This window comes from Scyliorhinus torazame, chromosome 6, assembly GCF_047496885.1.
Source record: "Scyliorhinus torazame isolate Kashiwa2021f chromosome 6, sScyTor2.1, whole genome shotgun sequence".
Lineage (NCBI taxonomy): Eukaryota > Metazoa > Chordata > Chondrichthyes > Carcharhiniformes > Scyliorhinidae > Scyliorhinus > Scyliorhinus torazame.
This window is the reverse complement of record NC_092712.1, coordinates 56,644,746-56,662,170: the sequence shown is the minus strand read 5'-3', so window position 1 is coordinate 56,662,170 and position 17,425 is coordinate 56,644,746. Positions and strand designations below refer to the sequence as shown.

At 49.2% G+C, this 17,425-nt stretch overlaps 1 protein-coding gene across 2 annotated transcripts in view; it reads left to right on the top strand.

Moving 5' to 3' along the window:
- ptprn2 (protein tyrosine phosphatase receptor type N2) overlaps positions 1–17,425 on the top strand; it is a 1,583,832-nt gene that overhangs the window by 1,486,309 nt on the left and 80,098 nt on the right. For both annotated transcript variants that reach the window (XM_072508225.1, XM_072508226.1), the window contains exon 16: positions 5,445–5,518. In XM_072508225.1, the coding sequence (XP_072364326.1) occupies positions 5,445–5,518 (74 nt within the window). The remainder of the gene's footprint in view (positions 1–5,444; positions 5,519–17,425) is intronic.

The following is a 17,425-nucleotide window of genomic DNA, read 5'->3' as shown; positions in this document are numbered from 1 at the left end:
CACCCCCAATGTGAACCCCGGACCCCGCCATTACCCCAATTCACTGTTGGGGGGGGGGTCCTCAAGACCCCCCCACTACATCTCACATGGGCAGGGCATTCCTGCGCTTGATCCCCGGCATGGGCAAAAATGCCACCTGGGCACGTTGGCACTGCCAGCCTGGCACCCTGACACTACCGCTGTCAACCTGACATCTGGTTTGCACTGTCAGGGAGCCCAGGTAGTATGGCTGGGCTGCCAGGTTTGGCAGTGCCAGGTTTCCTGGGTGGCATCAGCAGAACCAGGGTGCCACCCAGCACAGATACCAACCACCCGGGCGTTTCCGATCGCCTGGGAGACACGCCCAAGTTCCAGGTACGCCTGGTCCGCATTTGTGGAGACCAGTACTGATCGGCACCCTGCTGGGGTCTCCTCGGCGAGGCCGGAAGATCCCGGGAGCCAGTTCGATCTGGCATCGGCAGAGTTAAGTGAGTTTTTGAACTCACTTAACTCTGCGAATCTGAGTCCCGCTTATTGTGGGCAGGATCCAGATCGCGACATCGTAACGACCTTTGGGAATCCTGGGAGAGGCTCCTCACGGGATCTACTGGCCTCATCCCATCCCAACTCCGGCGGGATGGAGCCGATAAATCATGCCCTATACTTCTTGGAAGCGATGGCGCTAACTGTTTACATTTAGCATGCTTGAAATAAAGAAGGAGGTATTCTGAATATGCCAGGAGGCTTGTCCATTGGCCAAACAGATCAGTGGCTGCAGAAACCCATAATTTTCCAACTCTTCATTTTCCCACCACTATCCTTGGCTTTTGGACAAGGCTTTAAATATCCTGTTATTCCTTTAATATAAGAGCAGATCCTTTAAAGATGTATGTTATTAATATGCCACTCCACGCAATTAATTAGTGTTGATGAAAGTAGTGTCGGTTGGGTTAGTCATCAGTAATCTTCTTTGTCCCTTCCCCTGCCAAGAGCAGGATCTTTCCTCCCCTCTGTGAGGAAATGTGACATCCGTGATTATTTGGGAAATGAAGCAACTGCAGGTTGCCCAAGTAAATTGGAGTAACTAACTCATTTATATAACCATGAAGGTGAAATCACAAAGACGAGTCATCCTGAACTAACCTCAAGCACTAACTGGTTCACAGTGCCGGTGTCAGGTGATTTCTGTATTGCTTGCACAAGTTACCAATGAGTTTAGTCCAAGGTTCCCAAGATTAATGGCTGTGAAGTTCCTACTGATTCCTCCATTTTGGGACCAATTTAAGACCATAAGACGTAGGAGCAGAAGTAGGCCATTCGGCCCATTCGATGAGATCAGGACTGATATCTTACACTCAAAGCAATAGAATGGCATTAATTGTGAGCCATGACCCTGTTAACATGCGGGGTATCGTGATGCAGCTTTCCAGATTAAGATCTACTATATTGGTCACTCTGGCTGGTAGCACGTTAAGTGATGGGTTCAGAGTGGGGAATGGAGGGGGGGCAAGGAGCGTGATTGCAGAAGGGAGGGATTCTAAGGTAACAACAACCCTGATCATTTCTGTGATTCCTCAAGGTGAACTCCTGCTCCTCCTGGCCACAGAAAGATAACACCAAACAGTCGGACCTTTTCCCTTTCCAGTCCCTGCACCCCCATGGGAATGGTTGCCATGCGAAAGGTACACTCACTGGCCATTTTCAATCAAAGTTGGCAACAAGCGTTCAAGCAGGCATTTCAGATCCTAAACGATGGGACCTTTCCAAAATGACAGTGCCCACATCATTGAGGTCAACATGACATTAGGGTTACTCTGACTCATTTTGAGACCCATTGCTGCCAGGTGATACAAATTAAATTGATCCCTCCCAACAGTCCAAGAGACATAATAAGTAAAAGTTAGAGTAAACCATATGGCCCATCAAAACTATTCCACCATTCAATACGATCATAGCTGATCACCAGTCTTCATTCTGCCTACTTACCCACTCCCCATATCCCTTGATTCCCTGAGAGGCCAAAGGTCAGTCTGTCTCAGCCTTAAATATATTCAATAATGGAGCATCCACACCTTTTTGGGGTTAGGAATTCACAACATTCACAGCCCTTTGAATGAAGAAATTTAATTTAATGTTAGTCCTAAATGATTGACCTTTATCCAGAAAGGGCCCTCATGCTCTGAATTCCACAGCCAGTTGAAACAACCTCTTGTGTCTGCCCTGTCAAGTCCCTTCAGAATCTTATAGGTTTCAATAAAAATCCCCTATTATTCATCTAAACTCCAGAGAGTACAAGCTCAAGTTACTCAGCCTCTCATCACAGTGAACCCATTCAGCCCAGGAACCAATCTAGTGAACATTCATTGTACTGCCTCCAATCTAAGTATGTAAGAGACCAAAACTGCATATAAGGGCAAAACCTTCCGGCACTTCACGCTGGCAGGATCTTGTGGGCCTGCCAAATGCGTGCGTTTCTCGGCAGCATGGGTGCGATCATTAGAAAATCCCATTGGTAGCAGCGGGACCAGAAGATCCCATCGCCGGCCAACGACAAGCTATCTCTCGCCACTGGCAGGGGGGGGGGGGGGGGGGGGGGGCTGCAGAGGATCCCGCCCAGTATTTGAAGTGTGTCCCTAAAAACCTATAAAATTATAGCAAGACTTTCTTAGTCTTGTACTCCAATCAGCATTGAATAAAGACCAACAATGCTGTATGCCCTCCTAATTAGTTGCTGTACCTGCATGCTAAACTTGCGGTGTTCAGTGTACCAGCATACCAAAGTCCCTCTGAACATCAACATTTATAAGTTTCACATCTTTAAAACAAATTCTGTTTTCCTATTCCTACCACCAAAGTGCATATCCTCACATTTCCTAGAATTATAACTCTATCTGCCATGTTTTGTTCACTCAACGTCTGTATATCTCTTTGCAGCCTCTGTGTGTCCTCCTCACAACTTACATTCCCACCTCGCTTTGGATTGTCAACAAACCTAGATACAATACACTTGGTCTCTTTGGCTTGGATTTTCGCTCCCGGGTTAGGAATACTGTGTCAGAAAATATCCTGGATCCACAAACACCACTGCAAACAAGCTGCCTCGGAATTTGGAATTTTTGTCGTCTACAGTCTGTTCAGATGTTAATCAGAATAGACACAAGAATGTCAAATTTCAAGGAGAACAATAATTTATACAGCATAATAAAAGGATGTTAATTGGTTGGCAATTGGGCTTTGATTATTCGAGGCATTGCCACGGTGAATGCACTGGATAACAGTTATTCCCCAAGCCTTTATTTAAATTAAAAAATGGCAAGCCAACTCTGATTGGTTGAGGTGTTGCCATGTGGAATGCCCGTGGAACAGTTAAGTCCCATGTTTTTGTTTATTTGAGAAAATGCAATGTTTGGATATATTTCTGCATACAGAGAGAAGGATCCTGCGTATGAATATATGTATAGCTTTTAGCAAGCCAAAATGATAACTTTAAATTGGTGTTAGTGTGATTCTTAGCATACTCGGGATTGTTCAGTAAGTGATGTCCAATCATAGTATTACATCTAATGTTGGACACTATGTTCTAGGTTTTGTAAGCATCGGCTGGTTGAGTAGTCAGCACTCTGCCTGTTGCGAACAGCCAAAGGGGCATGGAATGACCTCTAACCTCCCACCCCTTTAACATTTTCATGACAGAGATGATACATTTACTATACTTGAATCTGCAGCTGCATGTAAAAGTTTCCTCACACACCTTAATGGGCTTCATCCCAGTTTCGAATTCACCTTTGAAAAGGAGCAGCCAAATGAGCTCCCTTTCCTTGATGTGCTTGTTGGGAAATCCCATAATGAGTTTTCTACTGCTGTCTACCACAAGCCTTCCTTCACTGTCAGTGCACACGTTGGGATTCCTCAACAGCTCCACATTGTATCTATTAGTAACCTTGTAAGTAGGGCCCAAGACGTTTGCTAACGGTGCAAACATGAGGCTGAAATAGGGTATAATGGCTACCCCAGTCAGGTTATTGCTGTATATTGTACAAGCACATTAATAAGCCTAAGGCTGCCACTTTTAGTCCCGAAATGTCTCTCTATCGATGCAATAATTACCCTGGAAAGATTGCGCAACAGGTGAAGCTATCCATTTCACGCTGCTGCTATGCAATAACAATACAAATGGGATTCCCACTAAGAGGATGCCGCTATCAAGTCAAAAAAGACGCTGTACCTACCACACAAAAGCGTAATGTGGTATATGAATGTCAGTGCTGGTGTGGTGCTAGGTATGTAGGTCATACAGCCCAATGATTGGTGAATCATATCAAACAGCATGGTTCTTTGCCTTTTCACAACAGGCAGAGAGTAATGACTGTACTGAGCCAGCCCATGCTTGCAAAACTCAGAATATAGGGGGCGATTCTCCGAGCCCCGCGCCGGGCCGGTGAATCGCCGCAACCGCACCTCAACGCCCCGACGCCGGCGCACGATTCTCCGAGGTGCGGAGAACCGCCGCCATTTGCGCCGGCGCATTTGGCGCGGCGCCGGCCGCGGGCCACTGGAATCGGCGCGGCCGCGCCGATACGACAGAGTCCCGCCGGCGCCGTTCACCCCTGGTCGCTGCCGGCGGGAACTCTGCCGGAACGGTCGGAGGGCGGCCTGTGGGGGTGGGAGGGGTGCTCCTTCACTGGGGGGGGGGGGGCTTCCAATGGGATCTGGCCCGCGATCGGGGCCCACTGATCGGCGGGCCAGCCTCTCCTCCCCCCGGGCCTACTTTCTGGCATGGCCAGCCCCTGAACACCGACTCCATCTTGAGTCGGGGCCGGCGCGCTAAAGAGGTCCCCCGCGCATGCACAGGATGGCGCGTCCCAACTGCGCATGCGCAGGATTGAGCTGGCCCAATTGCGCTTGCGCGGGTTGGCGCGGCGCCCATTTGGCGCAGCGAAAGGAGGCTGGAGCGGCGTGAACTGCTCCAGCGCTGTGCTGGCTCTCTGTGGGGGCCAGAATCGTACGTAACCGGGCCTGGTTCGCGCCATCGTGAAACGCGACGGTGTTCACAACGGCGCAAACTGTTGGGCCCAATATTGGCGAATCGCCCCCTTAGAGTCCAACATTAGATGTGATTCGGAATTGGATAGCACTTACTGAACTCATCAGTCGTTCTCGCAATGTGACTCACTTATGTTTGCTAGAAGCTACATTTATTCACATTCAGGGTCCTCTGCAAACAGAAAGAACATGTCCAGGCATTGTGCCTTTTTCTAATGAACACAAACATGGAGGACATGCCAACCAATCAGCATTGTTTTCTCATGCAGTGTAGATTGTTGTTTCTTTTGAAACTTGGCATTCTTGCACCTGTCCTAATGCGTGCAAGACAAGGAGGTTCAACAGCTTGTCTCTTTTTTCCAGCAATTATATAATAGTAATAATACCTCCTTCTGATATATTTACCTTTTTCCTTTCGACAGATGACCACTCCAGAATAACACTGAAAGTTGAATCAAGTCATTCGAACTCAGACTACATCAATGCAAGCCCCATTGTAAGTTCCTGCTCAGCATCGAATATTTAAGGCCCTTATAACTTGCTTTATTTGTTTTATTAAGGACAGCAACTGGACTTTGAAAATAATTCATTTGCAAATCACTTTCACCTTCACCACATGAGCAGCAACCTGGCGGAGAAAATCAGCCGCCCATTATACATCCTGTCTGATCATGGGCAAGTTCTGTTGCGGGCATGGGACCTGCAATGCCAGTTTACATGTATGTGTGAAGCATTCTTAGGTGCAGCAGTGTAGTACAATCATACAGCACAAAACGGGGCCATTTAGCCCATCATATATGTGGCAGTCCTTCGAAGGAATCCCACTCCCTTGCTCTTTCAGCGTAGCCCCCTAGTTTATTTTCCTTTTCAAGGAAAGTTACTATTGAATCTGTTACTATCGCATTTTCAGACAGTCCAAGTGAAAGTACTGTGATGGTGATGATGTGAAACTATGCGGAACAATTCCATAGTCCCATGCTCCCTCTGGGGAAAGTTGGTCTCATGGGAAACCAGGATCAGAGTTACTGCAATCGTAGCAACAATTCTCCAGACGGTACCACCTACAGGCAGCATGAGTTTGCAGAACTGCTCCAGTGTTTTATTAAAAATATTTCTGACCCTTTAAAATGTGGCTGCTTTGAAGTGTTTTTGCGGGCAATATTTGGGAGTCAATCAACTCCTTTCAATAATTTTGCTAAAATATGTTTACGAATTGAAAGCAGGAAATTCTGTTTTGCACACTGTGAAAGCTTTTCACCCAAGCTCACATGGACTGAAGATGTACAGCCACTGCCCACCATCAATCGGAGGCAACTCATCCAAGTTAATATAGTCAAGAGTCCAAAGAGTATCCTGATGTGAGAAGAATGTACAGCGATGTCATTGCACTCTGAACTTTTATTTGATTATTTTATGGATTGTCCTCTGATGGCACTTTAGGTGTCAGCTGTAACTCCGCTGGTGATGCTCTTCCTTGTGAATCAGAAGGTTGTGAGTTCAAGCTCTTGCCCCGAGATGTGAGCAGATTATCTACATTGTCATTCCAGTATTGTACCAAGGGTGTGCTGCATTGCTGAAGGTGATGCCTTTTAGACATTAAGCTGAGGCTCCACCTGTAGGTGGACTTAATAGTCCCCGTAGAACTATTTGAAGAAGAGCATACAAACTCTTCCAGGTGTCCCAATATTGGGATATAGCTAATATTTATTCCCGAACCAACATCATTAAAAACAGATGATCTGATCACGATCACATTGCTGTTTGTAGGAGCCTTGCTGTGTGAGAATTGTTGCTGTGTTTCCAACATCATAACGATGAATGCACATCAAAAATACTTCATTGAGACTTCCGGTTGCGGTGAAGATGAGCTAGCCGCACGTTTCGGCGGCTCCAGCTCCGACGGACCTTCGGGCTCTTTTAAGAGCCCCAACGGGGATTTTTTCGGCCGAGCAACCCGGTGTGGGGTGTGTGGGAAGGGAGTCCCCCCCGAACGACGGAGGAAAAAACCGGCGGCGGCGGCTGTAGCCTGAAGAATCTTTGACCATAAGGTCAGAGGGAGTGGAAGACAAAATGGCGGCGCAGAAATCGCAGGCGACATGGGGGCCTGAGCAGGACGAGGTCGTGAGACGGTGCGTGGACCTGCTGAAGAAGGAGGTACTGACCCCGATGCTACAGGCAATTGAGGGGCTTAAGGAGACTTTAAAGACCCAGGAGACTGAGCTTTGCGTGGTGGAGCAGAAGGTGTCAGGTATTGAGGACGAGGTCCTGGGCCTGGCGGTTCAGACTCAGACGCACGAGGCACTTCATAAAAAGTGTGCTGAAAGGATCGAGGCCCTTGAAAACGGAGCGCGAAGGAAGAACCTTAGGATACTAGGTCTCCCTGAAGGTGTGGACGGAGTGGACTGTGGAACGTACGCAAGTAAGATGCTGAGCTCACTGATGGGTGCTGAGGCCCCTGCGGGCCCCATGGAGGTGGAGTGGGCAGGCCGGATCCCGGCGAGAAGACCAAAAGCGGGAGAACCACCGAGGGCGATAATCGTGCGATTCTACCGCCTTAAGGTCAGAGAAGAGCTCCTGAGATGGGCTAAAAAGGTGCGGAGTAGCAGATGGGAGAATGCGGTGGTACGGATATACCAGGATTGGAGTGCGGAGGTGGCGAGAAGGAGGGCGAGCTTCAACCGAGCCAAAGAGGTTTTGCACAAAAAGAAGGTGAAGTTTGGGATGCTGCAGCCGGCAAGACTATGGGTCACGTATCAGGAGAGACACTATTACTTCGAGACGGCGGAGGAAGCATGGACCTTTATTAAAGAAGAGAAACTGGACCGAAACTGAGGGACTGATGCTGCAGGGAATTGTTATTGTTATTGTTTTGTTAATGTTATGGTGAAAGTTAATCGAGAAGTAAACAGGGAAGGGGGGAGACACTGGGGAAATGTGGGCGCCGGTGAGGGGGGAAAGACGGGACATAGTCGGAGAATGGGGAAGGGGAGGGGGAGGGGAAAGGGAGCTGCGCCATAAGAGGCGGGTCAGGTAAAGGGATGTTCCCGCGCCAGAAAGAATAAGGCGGGAAAACAGGTGCAAGGCGGATGGGAGTTCCCTTACTCGATGGGGGTCGAGGAGTGAGCAGGAGTAGCCGGGGTCAGTTGAAGTCAGCTGACTTACGGAAGTGATATGGGGGGAGCAATCAAGCTAGATAGGGATCTAGTGGGGGGGGGAGGGGACAACTGGGTTGCTGCTGCGGAAATCCAAAAGGGAATGGCTAAAGAGTGGGTGGTCGGGGACGGTGTGCGACGCTGGGGGAGCGAGCAGGAGCGCGGAGGTGGGATATGGGACTGGCCTAGAGAAGGTAATGGCTAGTCGACACGGGAGGGGGGCAGGTAGCCCCCTAGTGAGGCTAATCATGTGGAACGTGAGAGGCCTGAATGGACCGATAAAAAGGGCCCGAGCGCTCGCGCATTTGAAAGGACTAAGGGCAGACGTGGCTATGCTCCAAGAGACGCACCGAAAGGTGGCGGACCAAGATAGGCTAAGGAAAGGATGGGTGGGACAGGTGTTCCACTCAGGACTGGACGCAAAGAGCAGAGGGGTGGCCATTTTGGTGGGGAAACGGGTAGCATTTGAAGCAAAGAACATCGTAGCAGACAGTGGAGGTAGATATGTAATGGTGAGTGGTAGGCTGGAGGGAATGGAGGTCGTGTTGGTTAATGTGTATGCCCCAAATTGGGACGATGCGGGATTCATGAGACGGATGCTGGGGCGTATACCGGACCTGGAGGCAGGAAATTTGATTTTAGGAGGGGACTTCAATACGGTGCTGGACCCGGGGCTAGATAGATCCAGCTCAAGGACCTGAAGAAGGCCGGCAGCGGCCAAGGTACTTAAGGGGTTTATGGACCAAATGGGGGAGTGGATCCATGGCGATTTCTAAGACCTAGGGCTAGGGAGTATTCCTTCTTCTCCCATGTCCATAAAGTGTACTCCCGGATAGATTTTTTTGTTTTAGGAAGGTCGTTGATCTCTAGGGTGGAAGAAGCTGAATACTCAGCCATAGCGGTTTCGGATCATGCCCCACATTGGGTGGACCTGGAAGTAGGAGAGGACAGGGAGCAGAGAACACTCTGGCGATTAGATGTGGGACTGATGGCGGATGAGGGAGTGTGTGCAAGAGTGAGGGGGTGTATTGAGAGATACCTGGAGGTCAATGACGACGGCGAGGTCCCTGTGGGAGTGGTCTGGGAAGCACTAACAGCGGTGGTCAGAGGAGAGCTGATCTCTATTGGGGCCCACAAAAGGAAAACAGAGGCCAAGGAAAGGGATAGATTACTGGGGGAAATTTTAAGGGTGGACAGGGAATTTGCAGAGACCCCGGAGGAGGAGCTGTACAGGGAGAGGAGACGACTCCAGACCGAGTTTGACCTTCTGACCACCAGAAAGGCGGAGGTACTGTGGAGGAAGGCACAGGGGAGGAGGTACGAATATGGGGAAAAGGCTAGTCGCCTGTTGGCGCACCAACTGCGAAAGAGGGCAGAAGCGAGGGAGATAGGAGGAATTAGGGATGAAAGGGGAGACACTGTGCGAAGGCCAGGAAAGATAAATGAGGTGTTTAAGACCTTTTATGAGGAACTGTATAGGTCTCAACCCCCAGGGGGAGAGGAGGGGATGCGGCGGTTCCTGGACCAATTGAGGTTCCCGAAAGTTCAGGAGCGGGAGGTGGCAGGCCTGGGGGCGCCGATTGAGGTGGATGAGGTTATTAAGGGACTGGGAAGCATGCAGGCAGGGAAGGCTCCGGGGCCGGACGGGTTCCCGGTGGAATACTACAGAAAATATGTGGACTTGTTGGCCCCGTTGATGGCGAGGACGTTCAATGAGGCCAGGGAAGGGGGGACTCTACCCCCGACGATGTCGGAGGCGACGATATCGCTAATTTTGAAGAGAGACAAAGATCCGTTGCAGTGCGGGTCCTATAGACCTATTTTACTATTGAACGTGGACGCCAAGTTGCTGGCAAAGGTACTGGCATCGAGGATAGAGGACTGTGTCCCGGGGGTGGTGCACAAAGACCAGACAGGGTTCGTAAAGGGGAGACAACTGAATGTTAACGTGCAACGACTATTAGGGGTGATAATGATGCCCCAGTGGAGGGGGAGGCAGAGATAGTGGCGGCAATGGACGCAGAGAAGGCATTTGATAGGGTGGAGTGGGAGTATTTATGGGAAGTGTTAAGGAGGTTTGGGAACGGGTTTATTCGCTGGGTTAGACTTCTTTATGGGGCACCAACGGCAAGCGTAGTTACAGGTCGACATAGATCGGAGTATTTCCGATTATATAGGGGAACAAGACAGGGATGCCCGCTGTCTCCATTGTTGTTTGTGTTGGCAATTGAACCTCTGGCCATGGCGTTGAGAGACTCCAGGAAATGGAGAGGGGTGATTAGAGGGGGAGAAGAACATCGAGTCTCATTATACGCGGATGACCTCTTGCTATACGTGTCGGACCCAGCGGGGGGGATGATAGAGGTTATGCGAATTTTGAGGAGGTTCGGGGAATTCTCGGGGTATAGGCTAAACATGGGGAAGAGTGAATTATTTGTGATACATCCAGGGGACCAGAGTAGAGAGATAGAAGGCTTACCGCTAAGGAAAGTGGAAAGAAACTTCCGATACCTGGGGATTCAGATCGCTAGGAGCTGGGGAACCTTGCACAGACTTAATTTGACACGGCTGGTAGAACAAATGGAGGAGGACTTCAAGAGGTGGGACATGCAGCCTTTATCGCTGGCGGGCAGGGTGCAAGCAATTAAGATGATGGCCCTCCCGAGGTTCTTATTTGTATTTCAATGTCTCCCTATATTAATCACCAGGACCTTTTTTAATAAAATAGATAGGAGCATCACGAGCTTTGTGTGGGCAGGGAAAGTTCCGAGAGTAAGGAGGGGGTTCCTTCAGCGTAATAGGGATAGAGGAGGACTGGCACTACCGAACTTGGGAGATTATTATTGGGCTGCCAATGTGGCAATGATACGTAGATGGATGCTGGAGGGTGAGGGAGCGGCGTGGAAAAGACTGGAGAGAAAGTCCTGTAAAGGGACGAGTTTAGAGGCGCTGGTGACGGCACCGCTACCGCTCTCACCTAAAAAGTATACCACGAACCCGGTGGTGGCGGCAACACTGAACATATGGGGACAGTGGAGGCGACAGAGAGGGGTGCGGGGAGCCCTGGTGGGGTCCCCTATCAGGAACAACCATAGGTTCGCCCCAGGAAGAATGGATGGAGGATTTCAGAGCTGGTACCAGTTGGGAATTAGGAAGGTGGGAGATTTATTCATAGATGGGACTTTTGCGAGCTTGGGAGCATTAGAGGAAAAGTATAAGTTACCCCGGGGAAATTTCTTGAGATATATGCAGGTGAGGGCATTTACTAGACAACAGGTGAGGGAATTTCCGTTGCTCCCGACACAGGGGATACAGGACAGGGTGCTTTCAGGGGTGTGGGTCGGAGAGGGCAAGGTGTCAGAGATTTACAGAGATATGAGGGAAGAGGGGGAGGAGTCGGTGGGAGAACTAAAGGGAAAGTGGGAAGAAGAATTAGGGGAGGAGATAGAAGAGGGTATGTGGGCTGATGCCCTAAGCAGGGTAAACTCCTCTTCCTCATGCGCCAGGCTTAGCCTGATTCAATTTAAGGTGCTACATAGAGCACACATAACGGGGACAAGATTGAGCAGGTTCTTCGGAGTGGAGAACAGATGTGGGAGGTGTGGCGGGAGCCCGGCAAACCACGCACATATGTTTTGGGCGTGCCCGGCACTGGAAGGATATTGGAAGGGAGTGACGGGAGTGATCTCGCAGGTGGTGAATGCCCGGGTCAAACCAAGCTGGGGGTTAGCTCTATTTGGAGTTGCGGAAGAGCCGGGAGTGCAGGAGGCGAAAGAGGCCGATGTTGTGGCCTTTGCGTCCCTAGTAGCCCGGCGCAGGATCCTACTAATGTGGAAGGAGGCGAAACCCCCCGGACTGGAGGCCTGGGTAAACGATATGGCGGGGTTTATTAAACTGGAGCAGATAAAGTTTGCCCTGAGAGGATCGGCTCAAGGGTTCACCAGGCGGTGGCAGCCATTCCTCGACTACCTAGGGGAACGTTAGAGGGAAGACAGATGACCAGCAGCAGCAACCCAGGGGGAAGGGGGGGGGGAGGGGGGGGGGGGGTTAGTTTAGTATAGGTCAATAGATAATGGGGTTTTGTTATTTGTGTATTGTTAAAAATTTCTATTTTGTTATCGTTCCGTTTGTTTTGTAAGAGGGAAAAATGTTGTTTAGAAAAAATTTTCAATAAAATATATATATTTTTTTGAAATACTACATTGAGTGTAAAGCACTTTGGGACATGAGGTTGTGAAAGGCACTATGTAGAATGTAGAGTCTTTCTTTTTTGGTTTCTTTATCACAACATGTTTCCCAGTGCTTCTCTGAAGCAGAGCTTTTCCTACAGTGAAATAGTGACCAGTGATTTTCTTAAATGATATAATGAAGGGAAATTATAGATGGAATTAGATTTTCCTTGGACTGATTTTCCTATGTTTCCAGGGCACCAGTTGAAGAATATTGAATCTTCTGCAGTATTCAACAAACAAGTGAGGGTGTCCCACACCCTGTACTGTCTGCCTGATGATGTGAGGCTACTTTTATTCTAGCCAGTTGCCAAGAAGGGCATTTGAAGTTCTGCCTTTTCCAGGATCATGACCTGGATGAGGGCCTCCTACTGTGGAGACTTGACATGATTTACCTTGGCCAGGATTCTCCGTTGCGGGTTCCCCCTCGCTACCAGCAAGGATGGAGAATTTTGGCGACATTCGCCAGCAGCCGGATTCTCTACTCCCGCCACTTGTCAGTGGGATTTCCTATTGAAGCCACCCCACATCCCCGGGAAAGCCACGGACGGTGCGCTGCAGATGGGATCAGAGAACCCCGCCGCTGGAGAATGCCTTGTTCTATTAGCCCGCCAACACAATCACTGTGTGGAATCGTACCAGAATTTGGCAAATTGCCAGGCACAGACAAAAAAATGGGAACCATCTCCAAACAGATCAGGGCGTTATCTTTAAAGGGCGTCCTGACCAGCGATGCAGCCGAACAGCTCGCAACCCACATCATAGAGGTCTTCGGGGCTGTCCCTATCACTCCCCCGCCCTCGTCATTCATCACTGGCAAACCCCTTCCCCACCTCCTCAGTCTTTGCTATCCTCCATGCCCACCACACAGTAACACATCCCCACCTCCCACCCCCTGCCCTTGGGGCTCCCACTCGTATCCACTCCGGCAATGCTCTGGCACAGATTGGCACTGCAATGCAAACCTGTGCCAGTGGGCAGTGCAAGGGCCTGCCGGGCATGTCCCTCTACCCCCGGGGGCTATACTTACCTCTGCACCCCCGGAGGGCTGTCCTCGACTGCCTCATGCCTAGCCCAACCTGTTGCAAACCTCGACGATGTGCCATCATGTCGGCGAGGTATGAATATTGAGTGAAGGGGGGAACATTTGACCGGAGGGGCCACCAATAGCATTTAAATGTATTAAATGAGGTTCACGCATGAATCTCGTGACATTGCCGGCAAGGGGTGTGGAAAATCGGGAAGCGCATCTCTCCGGCTAGGATCACATTTCCCGTTTCCCGCGAGATTTTCCACCCTCGCCACCGATCCCGTGGGCTGTGAGTGTTGCCTCAAGATTCCACCCTCTGGGTCTGCCAATTCAAACGGCCTCATGAAAATAGTCGGATAGTCAACTTTCCCTCGCCTTGAGTTTAGAATTATATGGAATGACATTGAAATGGATCACTCACCCAGCTAGCCCATGTTTATACTCCACACGAGTTTTATAATACTACTACTAATAATAATCTTTATTAGTATCACAAGTAGGCTTACATTTACACTGCAATGAAGTTACCCTGAAAATCCCCTAGTCGCCACACTCCAGCGCCTGTTCGGGTACATGGAGGGAGAATTCAGAATGTCCAATTCACCTAACAAGCACGTCTTTCGGGACTTGTGGAAGGAAACTGGAGCGCCCGGAGGAAATCCGCGCAGACACAGGGAGAACGTGCAGACTCCACACAGACAATGACCCAAGCCGGGAATCGAACTCCGGCCCCTGGAGTTGTGAAGCAACAGTGCTAACCACTGTGCTACCATGCCACCCTCTTTTTCTTCCAATCCTTAATTTTAAGCATAAATTTCTAGTCCTTTCCTCTTCATCCCTTTACCTGGCTTCCATTCAAATGTATCTTTGCTGCTCACCACGCCGTCTTGTAGCGCATTTCACATTCCATTCACATCATTTCCACATGCGAGTGGTCACTCAAATCTGAGAATGGGATTCTGCCTGCTGCCAGTTCCAGATTCTGGCCGATTGGACATACTTTCTTCAGGAACCTTATAGTTAGCCAACCGTCAATGGACCCAGAACTTCCTAGGCCAGCACCTCACAAACCGTTCCAGTCTTCTGTCCCTTTCTGACACAACCACTTCTTTTGTCTCCTGCCCCTGGGCCTTGAACAAAGAACAAAGAAAAGTACAGCACAGGAACAGGCCCTTCGGTCCTCCAAGCCCGTGCCGACCATGCTGCCCGACTAAGCTACAATCCTCTACACTTCCTGGGTCTGTATCCCTCTATTCCCATCCTATTCATGTATTTGTCAAGATGCCCCTTAAATGTCACTATCGTCCCTGCATCCACCACCTCCTCCGGCAGCGAGTTCCAGGCACCCACTACTCTCTGTGTAAAAAACATGCCTCGTACGTCTACTCTAAACCTTGCCCCTTGCACCTTAAACCTATGCCCCCGAGTAATTGACCCCTCTACCCTGGGGAAAGGCCTCTGACTACCCACTCTGTCTAGGCCCCTCATAATTTTGTAGACCTCTATCAGGTTGCCCCTCAACCTCCGTCGTTCCAGTGAGAACAAACCGAGTTTATTCAACCGCTCTTCATAGCTAATGCCCTCCATACCAGGCAACATCATGGTAAATCTCTTCTGCACCCTCTCTAAAGCCTCCACATCCTTCTGGTAATGTGGCAACCAGAATTGAACACTATACTCCAAGTGTGGCCTAACTAAGGTGCTATACAGCTGCACATGACTTGCCAATTCTTATACTCCCGGCCAATGAAGGCAAGCATGCCTTATGTCTTCTTAACTACCCTCTCCACCTGTGTTGCCCCTTTCAGTGACCTGTGTACTGTACACCTAGATCTCTCTGACTTTCAATACTCTTGAGGGTTTGACCATTCACTGTATATTCCCTACCTGCATTAGACCTTCCAAAATGCATTACCACACATTTGTCCGGATTAAACTCCATCTGCCATCTCTCCGCCCAAGTCTCCAAACAATCTAAATCCTGCTGTATCCTCTGACAGTCCTCATCGCTATCCGCAATTCCACCAACCTTTGTGTCGTCTGCAAACTTACTAATCAGACCAGTTACATTTTCCTGCAAATCATTTATATATACTACGAACAGCAAAGGTCCCAGCACTGATCCCTGGGGAACACCACTAGTCACAGCCCTCCAATTAGAAAAGCACCCTTCCATTGCTACTCTCTGCCTTCTATGACCTAGCCAGTTCTGTATCCACCTTGCCAGCTCACCCCTGATCCCGTGTGACCTCACCTTTTGTACCAGTCTACCATGAGGGACCTTGTCAAAGGCCTTACTGAAGTCCATATAGACAACATCCACTGCCCTACCTGCACCAATCATCTTTGTGACCTCTTCAAAAAACTCTATCAAGTTAGTGAGACACGATCTCCCCTTCACAAAACCATGCTGCCTCTCACGAATACATCCATTTGCTTCCAAATGGGAGTAGATCCTGTGACGAAGAATTCTCTCCAGTAATTTCCCTACCACTGACGAAAGGCTCACTGGCCTGTAGTTCCCTGGATTATCCTTGCTACCCTTCTTAAACAAAGGAACAACATTGGCTATTCTCCAGTCCTCCGGGACATCACCTGAAGACAGTGAGGAGCTAAAGATTTCTGTCAAGGCCTCAGCAATTTCCTCTCTAGCCTCCTTCAGTATTCTGGGGTAGATCCCATCAGGCCCTGGAGACTTATCTACCTTAATATTTTTCAAGACGCCCAACACCTCGTCTTTTTGGATCTCAATGTGACCCAGGCTATCTACACACCCTTCTCCAGACTCAACATGCACCAATTCCTTCTCTTTGGTGAATACTGATGCAAAGTATTCATTTAGTACCTCGCCCATTTCCTTTGGCTCCACACATAGATTCCCTTGCCTATCCTTCAGTGGGTCAACCCTTTCCCTGGCTACCCTCTTGCTTTTTATTTACGTGTAAAAAGCCTTGGGATTTTCCTTAACCCTATTTGCCAATGACTTTTCGTGACCCCTTCTAGCTCTCCTGACTCCTTGCTTAAGTTCCTACTTTCCTTATATTCCACACAGGCTACGTCTGTTCCCAGCCTTCTAGCCCTAACAAATGCCTCCTTTTTCTTTTTGACGAGGCCTACAATATCTCTCGTTATCCAAGGTTCCCGTAATTTGCCGTATTTATCCTTCTTCCTCCCAGGAACATGCTGGTCCTGAATTCCTTTCAACTGACACTTGAAAGCCTCCCACATGTCAGATGTTGATTTGCCCTCAAACATCCGCCCCCAATCTAAGTTCTTCAGTTCCCGCCTAATATTGTTATAATTAGCCTTCCCCCAATTTAGCACATTCACCTTAGGACCACTGTTATCCTTGTCCACCAGCACTTTAAAACTTACTGAATTGTGGTCACTGTTCCCGAAATGCTCCCCTACTGAAACTTCTACCACCTGGCCGGGCTAATTCCCCAATACCAGGTCCAGTACAGCCCCTTCCCTAGTTGGACTGTCTACATATTGTTTTAAGAAGCCCTCCTGGCAGCACGGTGGCGCAGTGGGTTAGCCCTGCAGCCTCACGGCGCCGAGGTCCCAGGTTCGATCCCGGCTCTGGGTCACTGTCCGTGTGGAGCTTGCACATTCTCCCTGTGTTTGCGTGGGTTTCGCCCCCACAATCCAAAGATGTGCAGGCTAGGTGGATTGGCCACGCTAAATTGCCCCTTAATTGGAAAAATTAATTGGATACTCTAAATTTATATTAAAAAAAGGAAAGAAGCCCTTCTGGATGCTCCTTACAAACTCTGCACCCTCTGAACGGAAAGCATGCTCAGGAAAACCGCATTCTGCTTCTCCTTATTAATTCCTTGACAGTTGTGCTCCGTATTTCATTCATCTGCATTTTCATTTAGGCTGTTGAAGCAATAAGGCCGTTTAAATTAAAATGTGGCCATTATACTTTCGCATCATGTGGTTCCCCTGAAAATGTCTTGCCTGACTGAGCTGGCTTTTCAGTAAAATAC